The 23,403-nt window shown below is 39.9% G+C and overlaps 1 protein-coding gene across 2 annotated transcripts; it reads right to left on the bottom strand.

Moving 5' to 3' along the window:
- Window positions 1-6,554: 6,554 nt before the first annotated feature.
- On the bottom strand, window positions 6,555-21,858 carry PSAT1 (phosphoserine aminotransferase 1). Of its 2 annotated transcripts, none has more exons than XM_040656427.2 (9): window positions 20,092-21,858; window positions 19,603-19,663; window positions 18,360-18,429; window positions 17,113-17,318; window positions 15,607-15,779; window positions 14,923-15,092; window positions 11,370-11,498; window positions 8,891-9,028; window positions 6,555-8,271 (listed from the first exon to the last, which is right to left on the bottom strand). In XM_040656427.2, exons 1-9 carry the CDS (start codon window positions 20,125-20,127, stop codon window positions 8,166-8,168), a joined length of 1,089 nt encoding a protein of 362 aa, XP_040512361.1. In that variant the 5' UTR covers window positions 20,128-21,858; the 3' UTR covers window positions 6,555-8,165. The 2 variants fall into 2 exon arrangements, with proteins under 2 accessions (XP_040512361.1, XP_424846.3); XM_424846.8 differs by having other exon boundaries at window positions 21,769-21,858.
- Between the last annotated feature and the right edge of the window lie 1,545 nt (window positions 21,859-23,403).

The raw sequence follows: 23,403 nt of genomic DNA, 5'->3' as shown, positions 1-23,403 counted from the left end.
GAATGAATAAGAGCAATAGAATGAGGGTCGTAAAATCCCTTTTTGGACTACAGTTTAATAGTAATTATATTCTTTCCAGAGAATAATCACTATATTTTAGAGTCGATTTTTTAATGCTATTGCAGTATTTTAATCTACGGACTGTAGTTTTTAAGACTCCACTTTAGATCTTATTTATCCTTATAGACAAAGAAATCATAAGACACGCAGCAGCTTCAGAAACCATTTGGAAGCAGCCTTCACTCTTAAGAGCTGGGGACATTTCATGTCAGAAACTCAGCCACAGGTTTGGCAGGTGGAATACATGCTGTATATAATCTGTAAAGAAGCCTAAAGATACTCTGAACATAGTCAGTCGGACATGTAACACCCTAATCACCACTCCTTAAATGCTGAAATGAAATACATTTCTCTTTCACAGTTCCACACTGCAGTTCTGGAAACTTGCAGCTTCTCAGAGACATGTGCCGCAACATGTCTCCAGTGGGGACTGGAAGCTTTCTCCTGTTTGTGGGCCAAAGTGGTATACTAAAGTAAGCTATTTAGGCCATGCAGGTCACACCACAGATACCAACATCCCCAATTATGCCAGAGTTTAAGTCTGCTCATCTGTCTTTTCATTCTTGTGCAACTTGAGTTACAAGCTGTTTCTGTTTTGCATTCTTGGGCTTCCTGTATTTTGACATAGAGTCAAATCATGCTAAACTATATCAACACCCCACAGGATGGATTTCTTCTTGACCTGAACTAGTATATGTCAAATTTGAAAATCTGTTAAATCTTGTAACACGCTGTTGCATCTACTGACATTTCTTGTTACCTTTGCCCAGAGCTGAACTTTCCAGATTTATGTACAGCTAGGTGTTTGTCATGTGCTTTTATACTACAGTTGAGTTCTGTCCCGGTGTCTTTTGTATAGGTGATAGGCATGCGGACCACCAGTGAGGCACTTTGCTACAGCACAGGAGGAAGCATAACTCTGGGAATCACTGATCCCCTTCTGCTTTTGCAGATCTTTCACATGAACAACTCCTGAAACTCAGGGAACTTTCCAGCCTTTCAGGGTTTCCAGATGGCTGGCCTGTTAGTCTGTCTTAATATGAAATATAAGACATCTCTCAGAATACAGCGTTATTCTTTGTGTGATTGGAAAAGGTCCGGGACTTAACACAGGGGATAATGGATATCACCACTGCAGGTTGGTTATGCTGTTTTTGGAGCGTTAGCCTCTATGAATGTAATGTGATTGCTCTATGAAGATGTACACCTCCCTGACTTGGCCTTTTTCCAGGACAACGCCTCTAAACAAGAGACTTTTGCATAAAATATCCTCCCTTTCCCAGAAACAGGAGATCAACACAGAGTGTTTGCTGCCCCATATCTCAGCCCCAGGCAACTGTTGTTGGAAGCAAATTCTTCCATGTCTTTCTTTCACCATAAAGTTTTGTGCATGAGCGTTCTTAATAAAATAAGCTCCACATTTTCAAAAATCAGGCATCTTAAAGGAAGTAAGCCATCTACATAAATACAATTCGTTTATGAAAGTGAGAACTAGAAGCAAATACACTGGGCCCAGCAGTCCTCAGTTTCACTTCAGTTGGGATTTCTCAATGCTGATTGTCATTCTGGCTTAGTATTTGCAGGTGTTGTTTCAGTATTTTTAAGCCAAATCTTTTCTGATCTGTGAACTTCACCTATTCTTTTATGCCCTTCTTAGCATGGATTGTCCATGAGGGTGAACTTCTGCTGTTTTGGAATGCATTAAGTAAATTTGCTTGTAGCTTGAACTATGATTCACACTAGCATTAATTACTCTAAAACAGAAGATTTGTTTCATCATTTCATACACTACCAGCAAAATTTTTTTGGCAGAGCTGAACATCTTTAAATCAATAACCACAGAAGGAACTGCTTCTGTGTTAAACAAGGAAGTTACAATTCAGTGACTGTGCAAAGTCGTAGGAATCAGAGCAATCAGACCTCAAATTAAGATTTCACAAAGACAATCAAATATTTACCTACATATGATATCTGACAAAACTTGAAGGATCTGTGGCTGATTTTCAGATGCATTCTTTCCCATGCATAGGGAATAACATTTTCTCACTTAGATGTGGCTGAGGACATCCACAAAATAGCGGAAAGATCAAACCAAACAAAGCTTGGCAGAGGTTGGTGTCAAAATCCCAGATATGCACTTACATTCTCAGTGCCAAATGCAGTAGGGAGCTAAGTAGCATTTTGGCTTACTGTAAACACATAAATGTATGTATTTTGCATTAAAAGGTTAAAGGTTTGCTAGTAATAGAGTGATTTATTTCACTTCCTGAAATGTACACTCAGCTGCCAGTTAAAGGCTCTGACTACTGCTATCAAACAAGCAGTTTCCTTTCAAAGTAATGCCATAATTAAAACCAGGGCCAGAGGGCATTCAGAACACAATGGGACTGTTTCTCTGATTTAACAAAGATGTAAAGAAGTAATTGAACTTAGAACTGTTTTTCATCTGCAGATATCACTATGATACAGGTCAAGTAAACTACACATTGTGGGTGATACTTGTAGCTTGCCACTGTGTAATTTGCCACACTTTCCACCCTAGCCACAATTCTGCTGCATCCATTACCCTGATATTAGTATTCATGGAGCCTCAGTAGCCAGGAGGGCAGGAAGGGAAAGCAGAGGATTGCCTCTTAAAGTGACTGAAATTTACACACCAATAGGTAAAAACACACACTACTCCCAAAAGAATATTTTTTTTCCTTATGCATCAAAAATTAAATTTCTTACCACTATTCCCTGGTTCTAGTAATACAGCTCACAGACGACTTCAGTTTACATCATGGAACTAAAGCAAAGAATCTTGTCAAAACATCTGTGAACTCAGTTTTCTTCATTTTGATACAAATTCTGAGTAGAGTAATGGCAATTCCGCTCATAATAGTTTAGAAAATTGCAACCTTTTTCATATTTTCTTCAGATCTTTCTGTAAATAACCCACTTATAAAATACTTAATTTTTGCTTTTCATGCAGAGTGCAAAGGCAGGAGATTGAATTTCAATTTTCTAAGATTTCAGAAACCATACAGCTTTTGTTTTTGTCACATCAAACAGACATTTATTCCTTAGCCACTTTAAAATAAATAAATAAATACATAAATTATATTCAGAACCTACCTGGTCTTCCACATACCTCACTGCATCTCTTTGATCAAGGTCCTCCAATCATTCCATAATCCATGGGTAATTATAACTTCCTAGCTTCTTTAGCCTGAAAGAGACCAATTTATCACATGCTGTCATGAATCTTGGTTCTAAATTATCAAGAGTCCAATTAACGATAGAAATGGGGTTACTTCTTTCCAATTAAAGTGATTGATCTCATGTAAAACCTTCTAACATTTCCCTTCTTAATTATGTACACTCCCATCAAATATGAAGAAATTCACCCTCATTTTACTTTTTATCCAGAGAACGAAATACAGCAAATATTAATCATATACTGATATAATTCCAGACCTAATAATGCTTTCAGCATACATTAACAATTTCCAGTTTATCAGCTTCTGAAATGTACTTAATTCTTATTTCTGTTTCACTCCAAACATTTACTTCAAAGCCAGGAAGAGGCGTAAATTTTTTACAGCCAAACATATTCTCCTGGTACATCTTAAAATGTTAAACCACTTACACGTTGAAAAGAAAAACAGAATTTAATTTAAGCACAAACAAGAAAAATATGAATATGCAAAGTGTCAGCCAGCAAAAGAGAAGGACTCTCCACATCACTGTTCATATAAATCATTTTCTTCCACTAGGATTATCTAGGCAAATAAGGACGTGCCAAACCAGCTTCTAATTCGTATTTAATTCTTTTGTGCTATGCTTGGAGATAGTACAACAGCTGTGCTAAGCTGTGCTATGGAAATCACAGAGTCACTAAGTTAGCAGGGCTCTCTGAGTCCATCAGGCTGAACTCCACTGCACAAGCAGGACGACCTAGAGCAGGGTGCCCAGGTCCATGTCAGGCAGCCTTTGGCTATCTCCAAGCAGGCAACCCTCTGGCCTCTGGGCAGCCTGTGCTAGCACTCCATCATCCTGACAGTACAGAAGTGCTTCCTGGTGCTCAGAAAGAGCCTCCCATTTTCCAGTTTGTGCTCACTACCACCTGCCCTAGCACTGCGCACCATGGAAGAGAGCCTTGCTCTGTCTCCTTTGCATATCTCCCTGTGGGTATTTATAGATGCCGAAACTCTTCCAGGCTGAACAGTCCGAGCTTTCCCAGCCTCTCCTCAAAGGAGAGGTGATCTAGTCCCTTCATCACCTTGGTGGATCTTTGCTGCACTTATTTCAGTAAGGCCATGGCTCACTTGTACCAGAACTGGACATGGTACTCTAGGTGTGGCTTCAACAACTCTGAGGGGAAGGATCACCTCTCTTAACCTATGGGCAATAATCTGCCCAATATAGCCAAGAATACTATTAGCCTTCTTCCACGCTGCTGGCTCACATTAAACTTTGTGGCCACCAGGACTCTCGGGGCCTTTTCTGCAGAGCTACTTTCCAGTGGGGTGGCCCCCAGCACATACGTGTGCATGAGACCACTCCTCCCCAAGTGCAGGACTCTCTATTTCTCCTATCTGAACATAATGAGATTCTTGTCAGCCACTTTTTCCAGCCTGCCAAGGTCCATCTGAATGGTAGCATTGCCCTTTGGTGCACCAGTCCCTCCCCCCGTTTCATGCCATCCACAAATTTGCTGAGGGTGCACTCTAACCCCAAATTCATAACATTAACAAAGATGTTAAACAGGACGCAATCCAGTATTGTTCCTGGGGTACACCCCTTATTACTGGCCTCCAATTAAACTTTGCACCACTGATCACCACCCCTTGGGTGCAGCAGTTCAGCCAGCTTTTGATCCACCTCACTGTCTGCTTATCCAGACCATGCCTCACCAGATTCTCTGGAAGGACTTTACAGCAGACAAGGTTGAAAACATTAGTGAAGTTCAGGAAGACAATACTCAGGGGTCCCCAAGATCCATCAGCTCAGTCAGGCATGATTTCCTCTTGATGAGTCCATGCTAACTATCAATGATTTTCTTCTGCTTCTGAGCTGTTCCATCTTCTCATGAGCTATTCCATCTTCTTCTCAAGATTCAGGCGAGGTTAATGCAGCCTACCTGTAGCTCACTGGGTCATCCTTGCCCTTTTTTATTACTTTTTTTCACATCTAGTCTTCAGGCACTTCAAGTTTTCACAATTAAACAACAATTATAAAGTGGTATCCTAATGACATCAGCCACATTCTACAGAACTCACAGGTGAACTTGCAAATCATAGAATGGCCTGGGTTGAAAAGGACCACAATTATCGCCTAGGTTCAACCCCCCTGCTACGTGCAGGGTCGCCAACCACTAGACCAGGCTGTCCAGAGCCACAGCCAGCCTGGCCTTGAACGCCTCCAGGGATGGGGCATCCACAACCTCCTTGGGCAACCTGTTCCAGTGCATCACCACCCTCTGAGTGAAAAAATTCCTCCTAATATCTAACCTAAACCTCCCCTGTCTTAGTTTAAAACCATCCCCCCTTGTCCTACCACTGTCCACTCTTGTATGCAGCCGTTCTCCCTCCTGTTTATACACTACCTTCAAGTACTGGAAGGCCACAGTGAGGTCTCCCCGGAGCCTTCTCTTTTCCAAGCTAAACAATCCCAGCTCCCTCAGCCTTTCTTCATAGGAGAGTGCCCCAGCCCCCTGATCATCTTAGTGGCCCTCCTTTGGACCCACTACAAGAGCTCCATCTCCTTCCTGTACTGGGGGCCCCAGGCCTGGACACAGTACCCCAGATGGGGCCTCGCAATATCCAGTTCATTCAACTATTCTCACATGGGTTCTTCCTCAGGCATCATCTTGTGGTTTTTTTGGTTGTTTTTTTTTTTCCCTTCCCGCCCCACCTTCCTCCTTAGACTAGGGACTTTTTTATATTACAAACTAAATAGAATGCTAGCAACTCCTTTCGTGAAATCATAAACACCACATCTTGCTTTTTCACAATTGCTGCCTATGTGATTTAAAAAAAAAAATCTTTGACAAAATGTTCAACTCAATTCAGAAGAAGCAAAGAGGCTCAGCCACGTACAGCCATTTTAGCTTTTTTTTTTTTTTTTTTTTTGGTCACCACACTGGAAACTGTGCCTCCTAACGAGAATGGGAGGCTTTGGGAGCACAGAATCATTTATTAACTTTCAAGCCACAGTTACTGTTGAAAATAAGTCTACAAAACTCTGTAGGAAGCTGAATTCTAATTAAATGCTAACTAGCTTTAATATGAGACTTGAATTAAATCTTCATGAATAGCATGAAAAGCATCCTTAAAGCCTATTGTGCAGTAATATTCTTTTTTTCATGGTAGTTGTAGGAAATATTTTCAGAAAAAATAATAAGAGAGGGAAACATTATTAAGGAAAAAAGATACTGGAATCTAAAATTCTAACACACAGTATGCATGGAGTTCTCATCCTTCTGCCACAAAAACCCTCAAACACAGTGGTGCTTCACAGCATGCTGTGACAAGTTTTATTTTCTTCACCCACTTCATTTAATTATTTTGAGTTACATGACATTGACAAAAATCTCCTAACAGCAGTCATAAAACGATGACAAGAGGAAGTCACCCCTCGCCCCTATCCCCTGACTTGCTGTGAGGATTCACAAGGAAAGGAGCAGTCCATCATTAGCATTATTAGATTGTTACCACAGTATTAGTGTTACATAAAACAAAAAGACTCAATTCTTTACCAGAAACTTAGTGGTCTGAAATCAGTTGTGGTAATATTAAATGTTGCGATATTATCAGAGAGCCTTTAAGTAATTTAAAACAGGAAGCCACTATCAATATACATTAATTGGCACCAAATTCACAGGCCAAGAAGGAAAAGTAACCCAAGTAGGGTATTGCATAGAAGATCTTCTGAAGATCTTTGCATTAACATAGTTCCTCCCCTACCCCAGAGTATCAAAGTCTGGAATAAGCCACAAGATTCAAGTAAGAAAATTAGACCTAAAATGTGATGTAGTGTAAGGAATAGTCAGAAGTCAAGACTTCCACTTACAGCACTGGGCAGAATCCCACATATAAAAGGTGACAGAACTGAAGTAACAAGAAGGCAAAGAAAACACTTGGAGAGGAAAGACACTTTGGACTAAGAAGTCAGTACAGAGAAAGTCATAGATTCATTGAGTGGAATACAGGAATCCAATTTGACACAAGGGTAGCAAATTAAAACAGGCTTTTGGTGGGAGCAGCAATATGCACACTCCAATATAAGAATACAAAATTAATAAACTAAAGAAGTTTAAAATATAAGCTACATAGAGAAACTTCTTATATACTGATTTAAGTCCATGCATCTTAGCTTCCAACCAGTAAATAGTAATACCAAAAAAGACCCAGTCCTAGACTTCACTAGTGTGTACTACTGCATGGGACTGTCCTAACACTCAAGCATGGAAGCAAAGCTTTAAACACATTGGCCTGAAGTTCAGAAACTAGATATCAACTTCTGAAAACTACTACAGAAATATCTGATAAACTGACTAGATACCCTTAGAGAACACTTGATGTTAGTTCACCACTCACTGTGCAGTCATATAGTCTGTATAAAGCTCTAAAGAAAACTTAAGAAATTTTGCCTTCAGGAATGTACTGATAAGGTATATTCAAAGAAGTCATATTGTAATTAGCAACAAGAGACAGGTGAGATTTTTTTTTTTTCCCCCCCCAAATGGAAGTACTGATTCCTATTCTGGGTTTATGTATAATTCAAGAGTGACTAATTTCAACTGAGCATTGTAGTGGCATGTCTATGGTCAGAATTGAGATCCATAGCATCTTGCAATGCTTTAACTATACATTCAGAATATTGCTTTGCAAATTTTCGTTCCAATCTTGATCAGTCTAATAATCTTCATCTTCAGATAGGAGCCAAGGCTGTCAAGCCCTTGCAAGATTGGGCCTCAATTCCATGCAGATAACTAAAATAGCTACTGGAACTAAAAGAATATGTAATTTGTGCGTTGTGGCTGTGCAGAAGCACAGTAATTTTCAAACACTTTAGCTTTTATTTCATTGATGTGCAGCATGGCTCTAACCCATGAGCATTTAGGACTGATGCATCTGCATGAAGCTTCTCATGAACGTCGCAAGCTTCTGAACATCTTCTACAGTCACCGCATTATATAAAGAGGCACGAATTCCTCCCACAGATCTGAATTGAAAAGAGGGGAGAAAAAGATACATAAGTTTTGCATACGCTAAAAAAGACAAATATCATTTACAGTTACTTTCCCCTACCTGAAAAGAAAGAAGTTCATATTTTATATGAATGAGAGGCAAAATTTTACTCAAGGTAAGCAGGTAATCTAAAGCAACTCAGTATTTATTAGTTATTACAGCTCTACACTGTAGCCTTATGACATCAAAAAAAATCTAATTTTTTTTAATTCCACAAACACCACTGTAACAGGGGAAGTAACTCTTTCCATCAGCTACGTAAGTAATGTAATGGAGACTTTATGCAGTGACAGAATTTGACAAAATGTCACCTTCTTTAGCATTTGAACAGGGACAAGAAAGATTAATCAAGCTGGAGAAGGCGGCAGAATTAACAAGAAAGCTGTGCCCCATCACACCTAAGCTATAGTTGATTCACCACCAGTTTTTAATTACAGTCTCAAGACTGCAATTCCCAGTGCTCCCAAACCAATATGAAGAACAGCTTGTAAGCAAGAAAGGCTGGTAAGTCAATACACAACGCCTGCTGCTATACGGCTGTAATAATTTTTTATTCTGCACAGCAAGGGGATTCATCTCAGTGTAGCACTTACCGATGTCCTTTCAGAGATATCATGTTAAGTTCCACAGCTTTCTCAAGGAATTTCTTTTCCAGGGCCTCATCACCCTTGATACTGCCAATGCGGAAGGGGACATTCATTCTGCTTCGGTTCTTCTTCTCCACTGGACATCTGAAAAAGTTGCAGAATTAATGATTAACCTACTTTTTGCTAAATTTACATTTTCAATTATAAACAACATCAGAGAGAGAATAATTGCATCCAGCTCAAAAGTCATTGTTCCATAACCAAAGCAATCATCACTTTCTGTGAAAGAAAGCAAACTTCCTTTTTCCACACCAAGTATAATCATGGTAATAAGAAGTGGAAGGCCTTTCTGGCATACCCAAAATTGTCTCCGACAGACAATTCTATTCTGCAGGCCACAAGTGCTACTAGAATTGAGTTTGACCCACATACACAGAGGTAAAACAAACAAACAAAAAAACATAGTATAAAGAAGCTTCCATTGGAGACTTTAATTAGTAGTTCCAGTCCCCCTTCTCAATGTCTTATTTGGTGTTATTAAGAATCATGAACACAGAGAGGAGTGATTTTTAAACAAATTTTACATCACATACATGGCAACAACACATTCCTTTAATCCAAAGTAGAAGATTTAAGATACATTTAAAGCAAAATTTCTCTTTTTTTTTCTAATTTGTGTTTGTCTTATGGATTCTGTTTCATTTGTAATTATTGTGGACAGAAAAAACACTGCAGGGCAAAAGGTAAGGGGAACTGGAGGGAAGCATTTAACATTTAAATACTTCTATTTACTGCTTCTGGTTACAAAAGAGATATGAAGCCATGGTATTTCCCAAAATTGTGATGTAAATTCTTGCACAAATTCACAAGGAAACACTTTTTATTATTCTATTTGACATGGTTGTGGTTGAGTGTGGGTTGGGTTGTTTTTTTGTAGGCAACAGGGGTGTTGAGTTCTTCACTGGTTCCTTTGTGCAGATAGTAGCAACTGATCATAATATTAACATACATAAATTCTCTGTGCCAGCCATAACCAGAAAAACACTCTTTCAAAAGGTCTATGCTTGTAAGGATTCTCACATTTGGATATATATATGGATATGCTCCATTTAAGACGACCCATTTCCTGTCAGGCAATCTAACATAACTCCATGGAAGCTGTTAGTGAAAAGACTTCAGAAAGCAACAAACTGTAAATAGCACACAGCACTTTGTGGAACAGTCTCGATTCACAAAAAGCTTGTCACACCTCTTGCTCAGTGAAGCATGCCATGGATTAGGTGGTACATTGCAGCTAGGAAGGCAGCTTCAGATAAGAATGGATTTTTTAAACTGTATCTATGATGAAAAAGATGACCTGAACTGTGTTGCTAAGGAAGACGCATACAGAGCACTTGATGAAGTTTGCTTTGCTTTCCTTATTTGCCAGTTCACCATGCCACTTGCACTGCATTTGCCTATCAAGTCTTATAGGCCCACTTGCCAAAAACAAGGATTTTTATGTGCCATAAAATGTTTTATCAAAGCTTGATTTGCTCACTGAGGTTTATGGAAAAGCCCCCAGGGTTTTAATAAAGTAGGATCACAATTCTAATCATTGCAATGACAAAGGCAAAGCTGTTCCCCATCACGAAAATGGATAAGCAGAATGCACTGAATATTATGAACTATATCTTTGCCAATTAAAGTTGAAGCCAACTTAAATTTAAAATCCAAATTTAATTTCCCTATCCTAACTTTGACTCTAAAGTTAATCAGGACCCAAATTTGGACTTCATACCGAAGGCAAAGGAAAATATTTTGCAGTCTTTGTTATTTGATAGTTTTTGAACTTATGAGTACTGATTGCTTATTGCTTATTACAACATCAAGAGTTAACTACACATGTTGGGTCCTCTCAGGAAAAAAAGCCTTGCATCCATATGCAAAAGCAGACTGTCAAATATGATTTTAGATAACATCAAAAACAGCTGAAAACAAAATATTTTCTTTATGCACAGATTACGTTCTGACTTACTCAGCATTTCAGAATTGACTACAGTTAATAAAGATACTCTGCTTGAGTTAAAAAAAAAAAAGCACAGAGGTTTTGATTTCTGAAGAGATGGTTAGAAAGGATATGATGTACAATTTCTTTCAACAGCTTCTTACCAACCACCTTCTCTGTTTTGGCCTGTAATTCTCAAACATACAGTAAGCATAATAAATAGTTGCAACCTGCTTTCAGTACACATCTCCTAGGCTCCTCCATTTTATTAAGGGCTTCTCAAGCGATTTGTGTAGGATAATAGGAAATAACATTCTACTGGAATGAAACTTCACTGGGTAACTCTCCAAGGGTAAGTTATTTGCACAAATAATCTCCAGGATTTCAGGATTCCTCAATTCGTGTATATTGAAAAAGTAACTTTAAAAGTAACTTAAAGTTATGCTTTAAGTTTAGCTGCGCAACAAATTTTTAAAGCAAGGGGAAAACACAACTTACACATAGAATCCATTAGATTTATCTATAATATCATAAATCATTCGTGATTTGATTAAACTAAGTTTATCCATGGCTGCAGCTCCACCATTGTTCTTTATCCACTCCAGTACCAGTCCCATGATATAGATACTGCAACAAAAGAAAACACTTGTTCAGTCAGATTTAAAAAAAAACAAACAAAAACAGTCATGAATAACAGTACACTGAAGTTTTAACTGTGAGATGTTATATTTAAGGTATTTGTTACAGTATAAAGCCTGTACAGCTGCCCTAGCCAAGATGCAAGAATGAATCTCAAGTCTACATGCACTAAGAATGCCAGAAATCTAATCACATTTTCACAATTGTTAAGAATAAAACCTACAATCCTATTTCTGTCTAAAAAGATCATTTTCCCTCATGAACAGTGATGTTTGATGAAACAAATAATTAATGTATTACATTTAATTATTCATTACCATTCAAATTTAAGCAGAGTCCTGAAAGTCTACTGAAATCACATGCCTAGGGACCAAGTATTTCAATGCCAGTTACTCAGTGCAACATAAAAAAAGACTCCCCAAGGCCTTTTGCTGAGTTTTAAAGCAAAAGCACAAAGGCTTGTTCAAGTTCAGGCATTTCCCACAACTACAACATTCTGCATAATAAACTGTTCACAAGTTTTTATGGTGCCTTTCCAACAGATTTGCTTTTATTTTATCCCTTCATTACAGATTCCAAGGGAGTACTCAGAGAACATTACCCTACAAGTTTCCCTAACACAAGTCTAAGAGGAGTTTGTTTTAAACTTCACTCCTTTTAATTTCTCAGGGGATACCAGTCTCAAATCTTTGAACACTTCAGAAAGACTGTAGAATAAATCAGGCTACAGATTGCCTATTACAGATACACCTTATAGATTTGAGAGCACAGCCTTGCTACATTTATGACAGCAGGTTGCCAGCAGCCCCAGTATAAAGAATTTAAGTGAAGAATTATCTAGGCCTCTGACAGGTACACAGGGCCACATTCATCTCTTGCTTTCATTTCCTTAAGTGAAAATTTTGGACGAGTAAAGTTTAAAGAAGTTAGGCCTGGAATCATCCACAAAGGTCAGCCAGAGGAAACTCTTAATCCATGTTACATGTCAGCCAAAATAATGTTTCTGGAGCATTTTAAATGCTAAATAAACCCTTGGAGCCTGAAAACTAGTGTTTTGGATTTTTTTTAAATAGGAAATGCATAGCTAATTTTAGCAAAGTAGATCAAGGTCAAAGAGTTAAGCACTATAATACCAAAATGTTAAAGCCATTGGCATTCTCTAAATTTAATTTAACATCCTGCTGAAGAAGCTGTTGTATATTCTATTAATATTTCCTGCCTGTTTGCCAGCAAACCATAAGAGAGTGCTAAGAAAAGAGGAGAGGAAAAAGAAGTTAAGAAGTTTTGCCAGCTCCTTATAAAAACTGGAACAGGCATTTAGAACCAAGCCAAGCACACAGACACCGTGCCAACATTTCTGTCTGTGTTACATTTTGGATTCTGGAGCACGCTCCACTTTGAGTCTGCAGTACCAAGTGAAATCAGGCAAGGCAGTGGTCAGAAAGGAGAAAGGTTGTTAGATCAACTCTATTTTTCATTCTTTTAGTCCCCCGCTATTCTGTTAGTGTTCTTGAAAGACACTGAATTACAGCTAAAGCTGCACTTTTTAGAATCTATTCACAGTGGCTAAAGTAAGACTGCAAAACTTAATTTTGGTTTTGCTTTTCAAATCAGAGAAGCAGCACTGCTGAAGTGTTGAGAACTTTGTTTCTTCAAATGGAAATAGCTTTGCACTTGGAAAACGTGAATGGCTGGATTTAAAACCCAGCATGTGCTATGCAAGTACACAGCGTCCAAAACAGTATGCATGACTTGGCAGTCAGAAAATAATCAATCATGAGAGAGAGGCTTTATCAATCGAAGAAAATGTACATACTGCAGACAGGAAGAGAATAATCTGGCAACTTCAGATTATTTTTTCTCTTAAATGCAAATCCTAATGATATTGGCTATCCTCAGCCAGTAGGGCAGTCTTCGGATGGCGGCCGGAGTACATCATTACAGTACTCTACAGTGGCCATACTGCTTTGGAAAACTCCAGTTGTGCACCAGAACATGAACTAAAGATATAGGCACAGGATTTACCTTTCCTTTTGATAAATTAAGATAAACCATGTCTATGCCCTTCCACTACTACACACCATACACACCACATTGTGAGAAACGTAGGTTCAGTAACATAATCTGTACCTCAAAATTCTACTGAATTTAAATTAGAAAGGTATTAAGGTAGACTTTATGTGAAGGAACCACTGTAGTTCATTTTTATACAGAGTACGTGAAATCTGCTGGATACCATTAGCTATTGTAACTTCACAAATTCTGGTTTCTATGAAACAAAGTCTAAGAGCTGTAGTTAAACATTCTCAGCATGAAATAGAATTTCCTGTTCACAGGAACAGGATAGATAGATAACAGATAAGAGATGATGCAAACTTTGGAAAAAAAACTTATTTTTTGACATATTGCAAAAATTCTTTTTAGAAAATGAAGTGTCTGGCTTAAGATTTTATTTTTTGAAAAACATCTGTTTTAGTGGGCATTGGCACAGTATTTTTAATTATTTAAGTTTAGAAGTGCCATATTAAGTAGAGGTAAATATTAAAAATTTAAAACCTAAGTATTCCTGTAGCAAAGTATCATCTAACTAGGTATCAGAAGCTAAGAGACACTGCTTTTAAAAGAGCAAGCTATAGTCTGTTTTACCTCATGCACACATGAATTCCCTGAGAACATGCCAATTTTATTATCTTGACTGCTACCAATAATTACAAAGATGGACCAATTTTATTTTTTAATCCCAAGTCAACCACTGAGGTAGTACCTAAAGAAATATGGAAAGTCTTATTAGGGAACAAGGTAAAGCAATGACTAAACCACCCTTTTTAAAACTCTTCTCTAGATTCGTTTCAAAACTCACTGCAGTGAATGATTTAGTTAGAACTAGAAATATTCCAAAAAAATTAAAAAAGAAATCTCATATTTTATATTTTAAAAACATTCAATAATGATAACACCATTTATTATTTCCTAGCATGAAGGCAGAAATGGATATGAAGGTTCAATTGCTGACAATGGTCTCAGTTAGAAATTAATTGAAGCCTAATGAGCATTCAAGCAGCCAGACTACATGCCCAAGTTACCTACTCAGTCTTAGAAGCATTAGTACTGTGAGAGCTCGAGTCATGTTCGTTTAAACCAAAGACTCAGATCCTGAAATTTCTATGATGAAATTATGACATACAGTATTTAATTCTAAAAATATTACATCCTTTATGGCAAGTCCCATTAATTGGGCAGCAAGGCCTACTACAATCACTTCAGATATTTTCAGAAAAATCATGTGAAATCCTTTAACACAAGTTACATGCAGACAAGCAAGACTCTTCTCTGAGACTCTTTTCACTAAGCATAACAGATGGTAGTTCAGAAACTTCCTGAATGATAGACATTAAAAAGCTGGGTAAGTTACCTGTAGCATGGTGGAGTGTTATATAAAGAGCCATTCACTGCTTGTGTTTTGTAATCCATTACCACAGGGCATTCCTTCAGTGCAAATCCCAGCAAGTCCTCACGTACTATCACAACAGTAACTCCAGCACAGCCAACATTCTTCTGAGCACCAGCAAAAATCACACCAAACTAACAGAAAAAAAAGGAAGGAATCACTACATACATCCACTAGTTGATTTTAACTGAATAATAAAGTAGTATTTTTATACAAAATTATACAACTGAACAGCTTGGAGAACATATTGTGAGTGAGTAAGCTGCAGGTCAAAGGCATGCCAGCAGAAGTTCTAATTTCAAGGTGCACTTCAAGCTAGAATTATTATCCTATGTACATCTTCATTCAAACACTTCAACAAGTTTTCCAGTAATTTACTAAGTGCTTAATAGCCACAAATGATTTTCAAGGAACCTGTCCCCATTTCACACTACTGCAAGCAAAATCTTCTAAAAACACATAGACAAAACTATCTTCAACCAATCTGGTATTTCACAAGAGGCATCATACAATCCACCTGCTCGAGGAAAAGCAAAACGGGAAAAAAAAAAAAAAAAAAAAGCAGTTGAAGATGAAGGTACTAGTAATTCCCACCTCACCCACGTCCAACTCCTTCCATCCTTTCCTCCCTCCTTAACTGTATTGTACCTTGGAAACATCCACAGGCCTCGACAGGAAATTTGATGACATATCACAAACCAAGACTGCGCCTTTGACATCAGGTACAAAGTCAAACTCCACACCATGAACAGTCTCATTAGCACAGTAGTACACATACGATGCATCTGGATTGAGATTCCAAGTGCCTGGGTCAGGAATGCCTAAGACAGACAAAAAGAATACCAAAGGTCACTAAACAGATGTAATTTTCCTGGCGTGCAGTTTTATTTTAAGGCTAGACCTTTTTCCTTAAGGAATCTTCATCAGGTGGAATCTTCAACATGTCTTTGAAACTACTGAAGCATCCAAATTCTTACTGGTAAAGTTACCAGAAGCTCTGTTTACATGAACCCCTAGAAGCATTTTAGACCTGTTCAAAGTAAGCATGTGTTCAGCTGTCTCCTATCTAAATCTTGCAAAGGATCTACAAAACTAAGATTTGCCTCAGTCAGCAGGCCATACACTGGCATGCTCTGACAGCATAGAACAAATGGCTATTCCTCTTTTCTCCTCTTCTCCAAAAGATGGAGAGAAGATGTGCTGCTATTGCCTCTCCCATTATTTATTCCCTCTCACTTTAGACATAGCTGCCAAATGGTGAATGCACTCCCCTACAATAGGAAGTCAAAGGTTTAAATTCTTCTTGTGTTTTAGAGGATATAATCTTCCAGGTCTCTATATAAATGGTAATCAGGGCACCAACTGGTTTGAGGAATATTCTTTGTCTTTCCGGTTGCCACTTTTTTGACTTTAAATTATGTATCATGGACCAGAGAAAAGAAATACAAGCACAATTAACAGAATTAATTAATTCAGGTATTCCTAGTCCAATAATTATTTATAATGAGTGACCACTTAAAGCATATAAGTTAAAATGTCCAGAAACAGATTTTCTAACAGAAAAGTTACACGTAACCTCTCTTCCTTGTACACAGTGGTCATTCAAATTATGTCATGCCCACAAGCTCTATGAGAAGGAGTTGGAAATGCTTTTCCTATTTCAGAGCTAGCTAACAAATGGTCAGGAGATGAGTGTTTGGGAACCCCTAAAAGACCATAACAGAAAGCACATCACCCATCTCCTGGGCGAGTACACTTAAGATGCCAGACATACTTCTTGATTTCAGAGTAATTTATTACTGAATGCATCTAAAACTGAGTTACTTCAGCATATACTTGCAAATACCTTAGAATCTAAGTTAAAGAATAAATTAAGTCAGACAGCCCATAAAATTTCCCTGTCTCCCTCCTACCACTCAAGTTCTGGAATCTGTTCTCTCTAGTCTCAGAATGCTTGTCTGGTGCAGACCATTAGGCCACCTAGCCAATCTCACAGTCATGGATGTGGAGACATGCAGCAGACAGTTTTTGAGTCTTGATCAGTCAACCATTTAACTAGTTAATATTCAATAACGCAATAGCTGAGACAGGCCAATTTTTACAGCAAGTCAGAAAAGTAAGCATTCACATCGAGAGATGTAATCATCAACTTACTTGTATAGGCTGATAGTTTCGGATGAACAATATTCACTTTGGCATACTTCTCTGCTTCTTTAGCAGCTTTTGCTGACCAAGCTCCAGTAACCACATAATCCGCCTGTCTTCCCTCCTTTAAGCCAATAAGGTTTAGTGGAACCGCACTGAACTGACCAGATCCACCTCCTTGGAGGAAAATAATTTTGTAGTTTTCTGGTACGTTTCTGCAAGCAAGAAATAACCCTATTTTATTCCCAGAAGACAAAGGACATATACCACTTGCTATTATACATCTGACTGCAACCCTACAGAGAAGGAATACTGCTATTTCAGTAGATGCTTTCCAAAGAGGTTAGACCAAATCCTGTTTACTTACCTCAAAGCTGGTCTTGAGTAACAACCCAAATAGTAGTAATAGTGCTATATATTGAATTAATAAAAGTTTGCTGGAAATAAACAAATTTTGATCCACATAGCTATAAGCAAACTCACTTTTGTGAAGCTCCTATCATAGCGCGCACAGACTTGAACAATATTCCAGCAGAGCTAATGCTCACTTAAGGTTTTGTCTCTTACAAGCTTCATGACATTTCTGAATTGAGATGGCTTCACAACAAAGTTATTGAAGTATAATTCAGTTTTTAAACTCTTAAAAATTTGCATGTGCAACCACATAGTACATTGTACAAGCAAGGCAAGTGGAGGAGCTATTTACATCATCACAAAAATTACTCGCTCAAACTACTCAATAAAGCTCTGCTATCAATCACACAGGCTGTGACAAAGAGTCAAGCCTTAAAAAAAAAAAAATGTATGGTCCTTACATATAAAACTATTATGAGAATAGTAGACTAATGCTAATGCACGAGATAAAAACATTAACCCTGGTCCATGATCCAAAAAGTTTCTATTTCAAACTTTTTAAAATGTTACATCACATACAAGATAGGGGCTCCTGACTAGTCATTCTAAAACACTTCCTTATAAATTTTATGTTAGCAAAATCAGGTAAGTAACGTACAAATCGGTAATATACAGATCACCTGCATACCATCAGAGAACATATTTCTGTTATTTCCACTTATTTCTTAATACAGATTTCTTAAGAACTAGGCAAATGGAAGACCAATATCCTCTCCAGTAATATCACTTTATCAGATGCCTATCTAAACAAACTAGGAACTTTCAAGGAAAGGCCTCCACATTTGACATTTTTAGTGCAGCTATCACAAGTTTAATTTAAAAATAGGAAATAATTCACTTACAGCAATTCACGCAGGAGATTTTCAGCTGTATTTAAAATTTTTGAGAAGTCCGAGGTCCGATGGCTCATTTCTATGGTAGGGGGAAAAATAACACAGCATGGAACAAAACAGCAATGCATGAATGTGATTTTAACATTTGTGCCAAGCTTTAACATTTTTATACTCACAGACCCAGTACCCAAAGGCTTCCATTCCCAGTCTCAACTCCTATTCTTGTTGAGCCTTCCAAATGCCCATAAAACCCTTACTTTTCAGATTTTGTCCAATTCTGTGCAAATCCACTCCAATCATATTTGGTAGCCACATGACCTAATTATCCCCTTCCCCCCCCTCCCCCCCCCCAAAAAAAATCAAAATATTCCCTAGGAAGGTGCAAGTTTCTTCACTCTAAAAACATCCTTAGCTACTTCTTTTCTCTGTACCTGCTAAACTAGTACAGGGGTGTTGTTTTGTTATTTGTCAACTAATTATAAGCTAAGGCTACTGAATTGTAATTCCTTTTATTAAACCATACTCTTTCTTCCATCTAGAAGAGCAAGCAATTTTAACACAAATCTGTATCCCGAAGAGACTGCTGCATGCTCAGCCCAGAGAAGAGAAGGCCCCGGTGGGACCTTATATCACTTCGGATATCCCAGTATCCGAAGTGGGTCTACAGGAAAGCTGGGGAGAGACATTTTACAAGAGGACAAGGGGAAATAGTTTTAAACTGGAAGAGGATAGATTTGGACAAGAAATTAGGAAGAAATTCTTCACTGTGAAGGTGGTGAGACACTGAAACAGGTTGTCCAGAAAGGTTATGGATGCCCCTCCTTGCCCCCCCCACCCCCCCTACCCTCCAGAGGCATACAAGGCCAGGCTGGATGGGGCTTTGAGCATCCTGGTCAAGTGGGAGCTGCCCCTGCCTATAGTAGGGGGATTGCAACTAGATGATCTTAAAGGTCCCTTCCAACCCAAACCACTCTATAATTAGTTACTTCCATCCATAGTCCTTTATGTTGGATTAGTAAACAGCTACCTGTGGATCATTTTATGATTCCTTGAAGGAATAAAAAGCAAGGAAAGAACAGCAGTTTACAAAAGGACATATGTAAGCAGAACAAGGTATTACAAGCTATTACACAAGAAAAATGAAGTATTCAGTTGCAAATATCAACAGCAAAAGCCTTTTTCTTTTTTAAGGAGTTAAATTAAGTATCTACACTCTGAAAAGCATACAAAAAAATGTTAAAGTCTTACTTACCAAGAACACTAATACCAAGTCCTTTGTAGTCCACCAATTCTTTCTGTGCTGCTAATAATACCTAACAAAACAAACAAACAAACAAAAACACAAATAAATTGAGAATTTTCTACATGTGGATTTCTTAATGTTTCATACATATACCAGCTGCTCCATAGTGCAGTGACCTAACATTTCTCAAAGGAAATTAACAAAATAATAGACATCACATAATTTCATTGTATCTAGCAGCTGAAGGCGTGTCTTAAAACAGCAGAATTAAATCCCACGCTTCGTGTGGAGACTTCACATTTCAAGTCATTATTTCTAAAGTAATCTGGAAGTGTAACTACTGAATGACTTTTAGGAGCTGAGTGGAACTCCTAAATGCTTACAGAAGTCTTAATGTTCAATTTCCCCCACCTAGTGTTCTTTCACTGACCTCCACAAACAGGTCAGTTACTGAGATACGTAAAGAAATATCAAAAAAGAGCACGTGGCACTGGATACCTCACAGGGACTCAATACCACAAGGCCCGGTTTCATAGAACAAAGTCCTGCACTTTCTGAAGATGCACCTTCTCTGTTATTGAAAGATAAGAAAATAATTAAAAAAAAGCTCTGAGGCAACAGAAGTCAGGTTACTTTTAGGAGCCTTGGCAAGCTGATCTGCTGCTTCAGCCTTTCATTTGCCTTTCTTCGGTAGCTCTCACACATCAACAGAGCAGAATTAGATCCTAACCATCTGCGTCATCATTACTTCTGGCTTCAGTGAACTACTGTATCAGAGGCAAAGCTTTCTTAGCCCCTCCAAATAGAAGCAGGAGATGAAAATCCAGTAGGAAAGCAACCGCTGTACACACAGATCTCAGGGTCTGCCAAGACACCGCATGCTTCAGGCAGTTGCAAGAGCAATGAAACCGCTTTGCTGACAGGGCATCTGTGAGATCTGTCAACTGTAAAGCTGGTCACCAGCAGTTCAACCATGAACAGCTGTGCTGCTTTTCATCTCCAAGATCACAGTATTTTAACAAATGTGTTTCACATTGCAAACACACCCATGCCAAATGAGAGTTTAAAAAGTTAGAGCGAACTTGCAGAGCATCAGAAAGGGCTTGTTAAACTGCTAGGTGGAATCCAGTTCTGTTGGTAGCAGATTATCTGATAGCCTGCACATGCCTTAGTAGGCAGGAAGAGCTCTGTCTTCAGGCAGCCTGAGCACTCTGCATGCAGCATCACCTCAAAGTCAAACAGTGTGAAACAATGTGGCAGCAGAGCCCGTTCCTGCGGCTGTTTTTGAAGGAGCTTAAGTAACCAGCAGCTTGGAGCACAGCTGGGCCCTCCTCAAACACCCAGTTAACTGTGACAGTGTCACCAACACTGCTGCAGTCACGGCAAGAGCTTTTTTCTGAGCAAGCAGTTCTACCATATGGAGCAATCAATGTCTTCGCAGTGTGATCTATAGGGGACGTTTCCAGGAGGGAACTCGTAAAAAATACTGCTGTAGAGCAAGCTCGTTTATCTAGTAAAACTGGTAAAGCAATAACATAGACAATAAGAAAGAAAACTATGGAGGAAACCAAGGCAAGAACCACAAACTCTCACGGAACATCGCTCCTACGCTGACAGTCGGATGCCTGTAATCCAGCACGAGCCACCCCCGCTCCATATGCAACTGGGTAATTCACGGTTGCTGATGCAACTTCCCACAGAGTTGAGTCTGCGCTGCACTCATTATCATTTCTTTCAACGAAGAGATGGCACTGGGTTGCTGTGTCCTCTATCAGCTGGTAAGTATCAAACTCGACACAGACACGCAACGCACCGATGGGACTCCAGCGCTCCACGCAGAAGCCGTGTCGGCGCCGGACAGCGCCAGCACGGCTGTGCTGCAGCGCCGGCGGAGCCGCTCCGGGAGAAGGGGCAGCTGCTCAGAGCTCGCTTACATGGGACGGCAGCCGGGATAAAGGAACGGAGAGCTACGCGGTCGACTTTACCGCTGTTTACCTCAGCTTCCCAGCCCCCGTTCGGCAGCGGCAGCCCCAGAGGGCCGCACAGGGAGCGACGCCCACCGCAGCCCCAGAGAGCTATCCGCCCCGCCAAGCGCGGCTGCCCGCAACTCTCAGCGCGCCCCAGCGATGCCCCCCACCTCGCCGCCACACCTGGAAGGCCCCAGCCCGTACTCACAGAGCGCGGCAGCTTGGCCGGCCCAGCGCCGAAGTTAGCCACCTGCCGCCCCCCCTCCATGATGGCGCCGTTCACCCACCACTGCTCGCCGCCCCCGGGCGCCGCGCCGGTATAAACCCCCCGCCGCCCGCCCGCCGATTGGCTGCCCTCACGCACACCCCATGGGAGGGGCCGCTGCCGGACCGCCCCGCCGATTGGCCGCACGCAGGCAGCGCCCCGGCCGCCTGTTGGCAGCGCGGCCACGAGGCGGAGGCGTGATCAGCCGGGAGACGCCCCCGCGCACGCCCCCGCGCTCCCGCTGTCCCCCTCTCCCCCTCCGTCCGACCCACGCAGGGCCGGGCGTGTGATTAATGTCGCGGAGGGAAGAGCGGGGCCGGGGCTGGCTCTTCCAGGCCGATATGCAGCATTCTTTGACTCCCTTTGAGTCTCTTCCATGCTAAACAATCCCAGCTCCCTCAGCTGCTCCTCATAAGGCTTGTGCTCCAGACCCCTCACCAGTTTCACTGCCCTTCTCCAAATGCACTCCAGGGCTCTTTCTTGCAGCGAGGCGCCCAAAACTGAATGCAGAACTCAAGGCGTGGTCCCACCAGTACCAAATATAGAGGAACGATTACCTCACTAATCACTGTCTATTACATTTTTTTTTTTTTTTTTCAGTGAAGAAATACTCTTTAATTTAACTTGTTCATTTCCCTGGTTTAACCAAGTCAAGCTGGAATGGTGAAAGAAATTTCCAGGTAACAGCCTGAACTAGCATTAAAACATTTTCGTCTTATGCATGTTAATTTGCTTAAGAAATGTTAACAGAGATGGTGGTTTTACAGAAAAGATGACCTTCATTCCGGCCGTGGACATAGCTTAAGAACCTCACCAAACTTACATTGGGGCACCAGAGCTCTCCTTGGTTCTGAAGAAATTAAAACAAACTTGAGGAACACTAAAGATTTGATACGTTCTCTTCAAAACATCAGGGTATTTTTAAAGTACGCTTTAGGCCACAGCACCCAAGACAACTAAATTACTTCTAATTATTCAGACTGGTTCTAACTGAACAGAAATCCCAGCTGAACTGATCAGTAACAGCATAAAAGGTGCCACAATACAATTGTCTTTGGTAGAGTCTCTAACAGAAATGGGCAAAGAGTTACGTGCTCTTTGTACAGGCCAAGAGTACCTATATTTGCCTAGAGGATCAACTCTGAACTTGATGGGAACAAGGTACCCAAGGTAAGGAGGGGTGGTGGAAACAGTCAGAAATAATACAGGTTGGTGGCTCACATCAACAAGCTGGGCCCCTACCACACCAAGCACATAGATATCCAAGCAGGATTGGTCTCGAATACTGTGTGTATCAACCCAAAATGTAAATTAAAGTATTGGAATTAAATGTTGTTCAAATTTCTGGCACCCATTGGTAGAACACAAAAATAGAAACTATCAGGTCAGAGCACAGGGAGTAAATACCAGCTACTGTCTTTTTTCATTTTGGTAGAGCCCCATCCTAACCACAAAGATCAAAACCAGCAGCTCCCATGAGTTCAGAGGACAACTTTGCTGGAAGCCTTGCCACCCAGCGCTTTAAAAAATCCATTACATCTTGTGTGCTGACAGAGAGTAAATAAAATTGATAAGGAT

The sequence above is a fragment of the Gallus gallus genome, chromosome Z, assembly GCF_016699485.2.
Source record: "Gallus gallus isolate bGalGal1 chromosome Z, bGalGal1.mat.broiler.GRCg7b, whole genome shotgun sequence".
Classification (NCBI taxonomy): Eukaryota; Metazoa; Chordata; class Aves; order Galliformes; family Phasianidae; genus Gallus; species Gallus gallus.
The sequence above is the reverse complement of the archived record's forward strand: the minus strand, read 5'-3'. Positions and strand labels throughout refer to the sequence as shown.

What these genes read in the sequence shown, in the direction of transcription:
- PSAT1 (XM_424846.8), bottom strand. Translation starts at nt 21,828, where the DNA reads ATGGAGGGGGGGCGGCAGGTGGCTAACTTCGGCGCTGGGCCGGCCAAG. An exon ending in CGGCCAAGCTGCCGCGCTCT is followed by an intron (nt 19,664 to 21,768) that starts GTGAGTACGGGC and finishes TTGTTTTGTTAG; the next exon opens with GTATTATTAGCAGCACAGAA. An exon ending in AAATCTAATGGATTCTATGT is followed by an intron (nt 9,029 to 11,369) that starts GTAAGTTGTGTT and finishes CAACTTTTTCAG; the next exon opens with ATGTCCAGTGGAGAAGAAGA.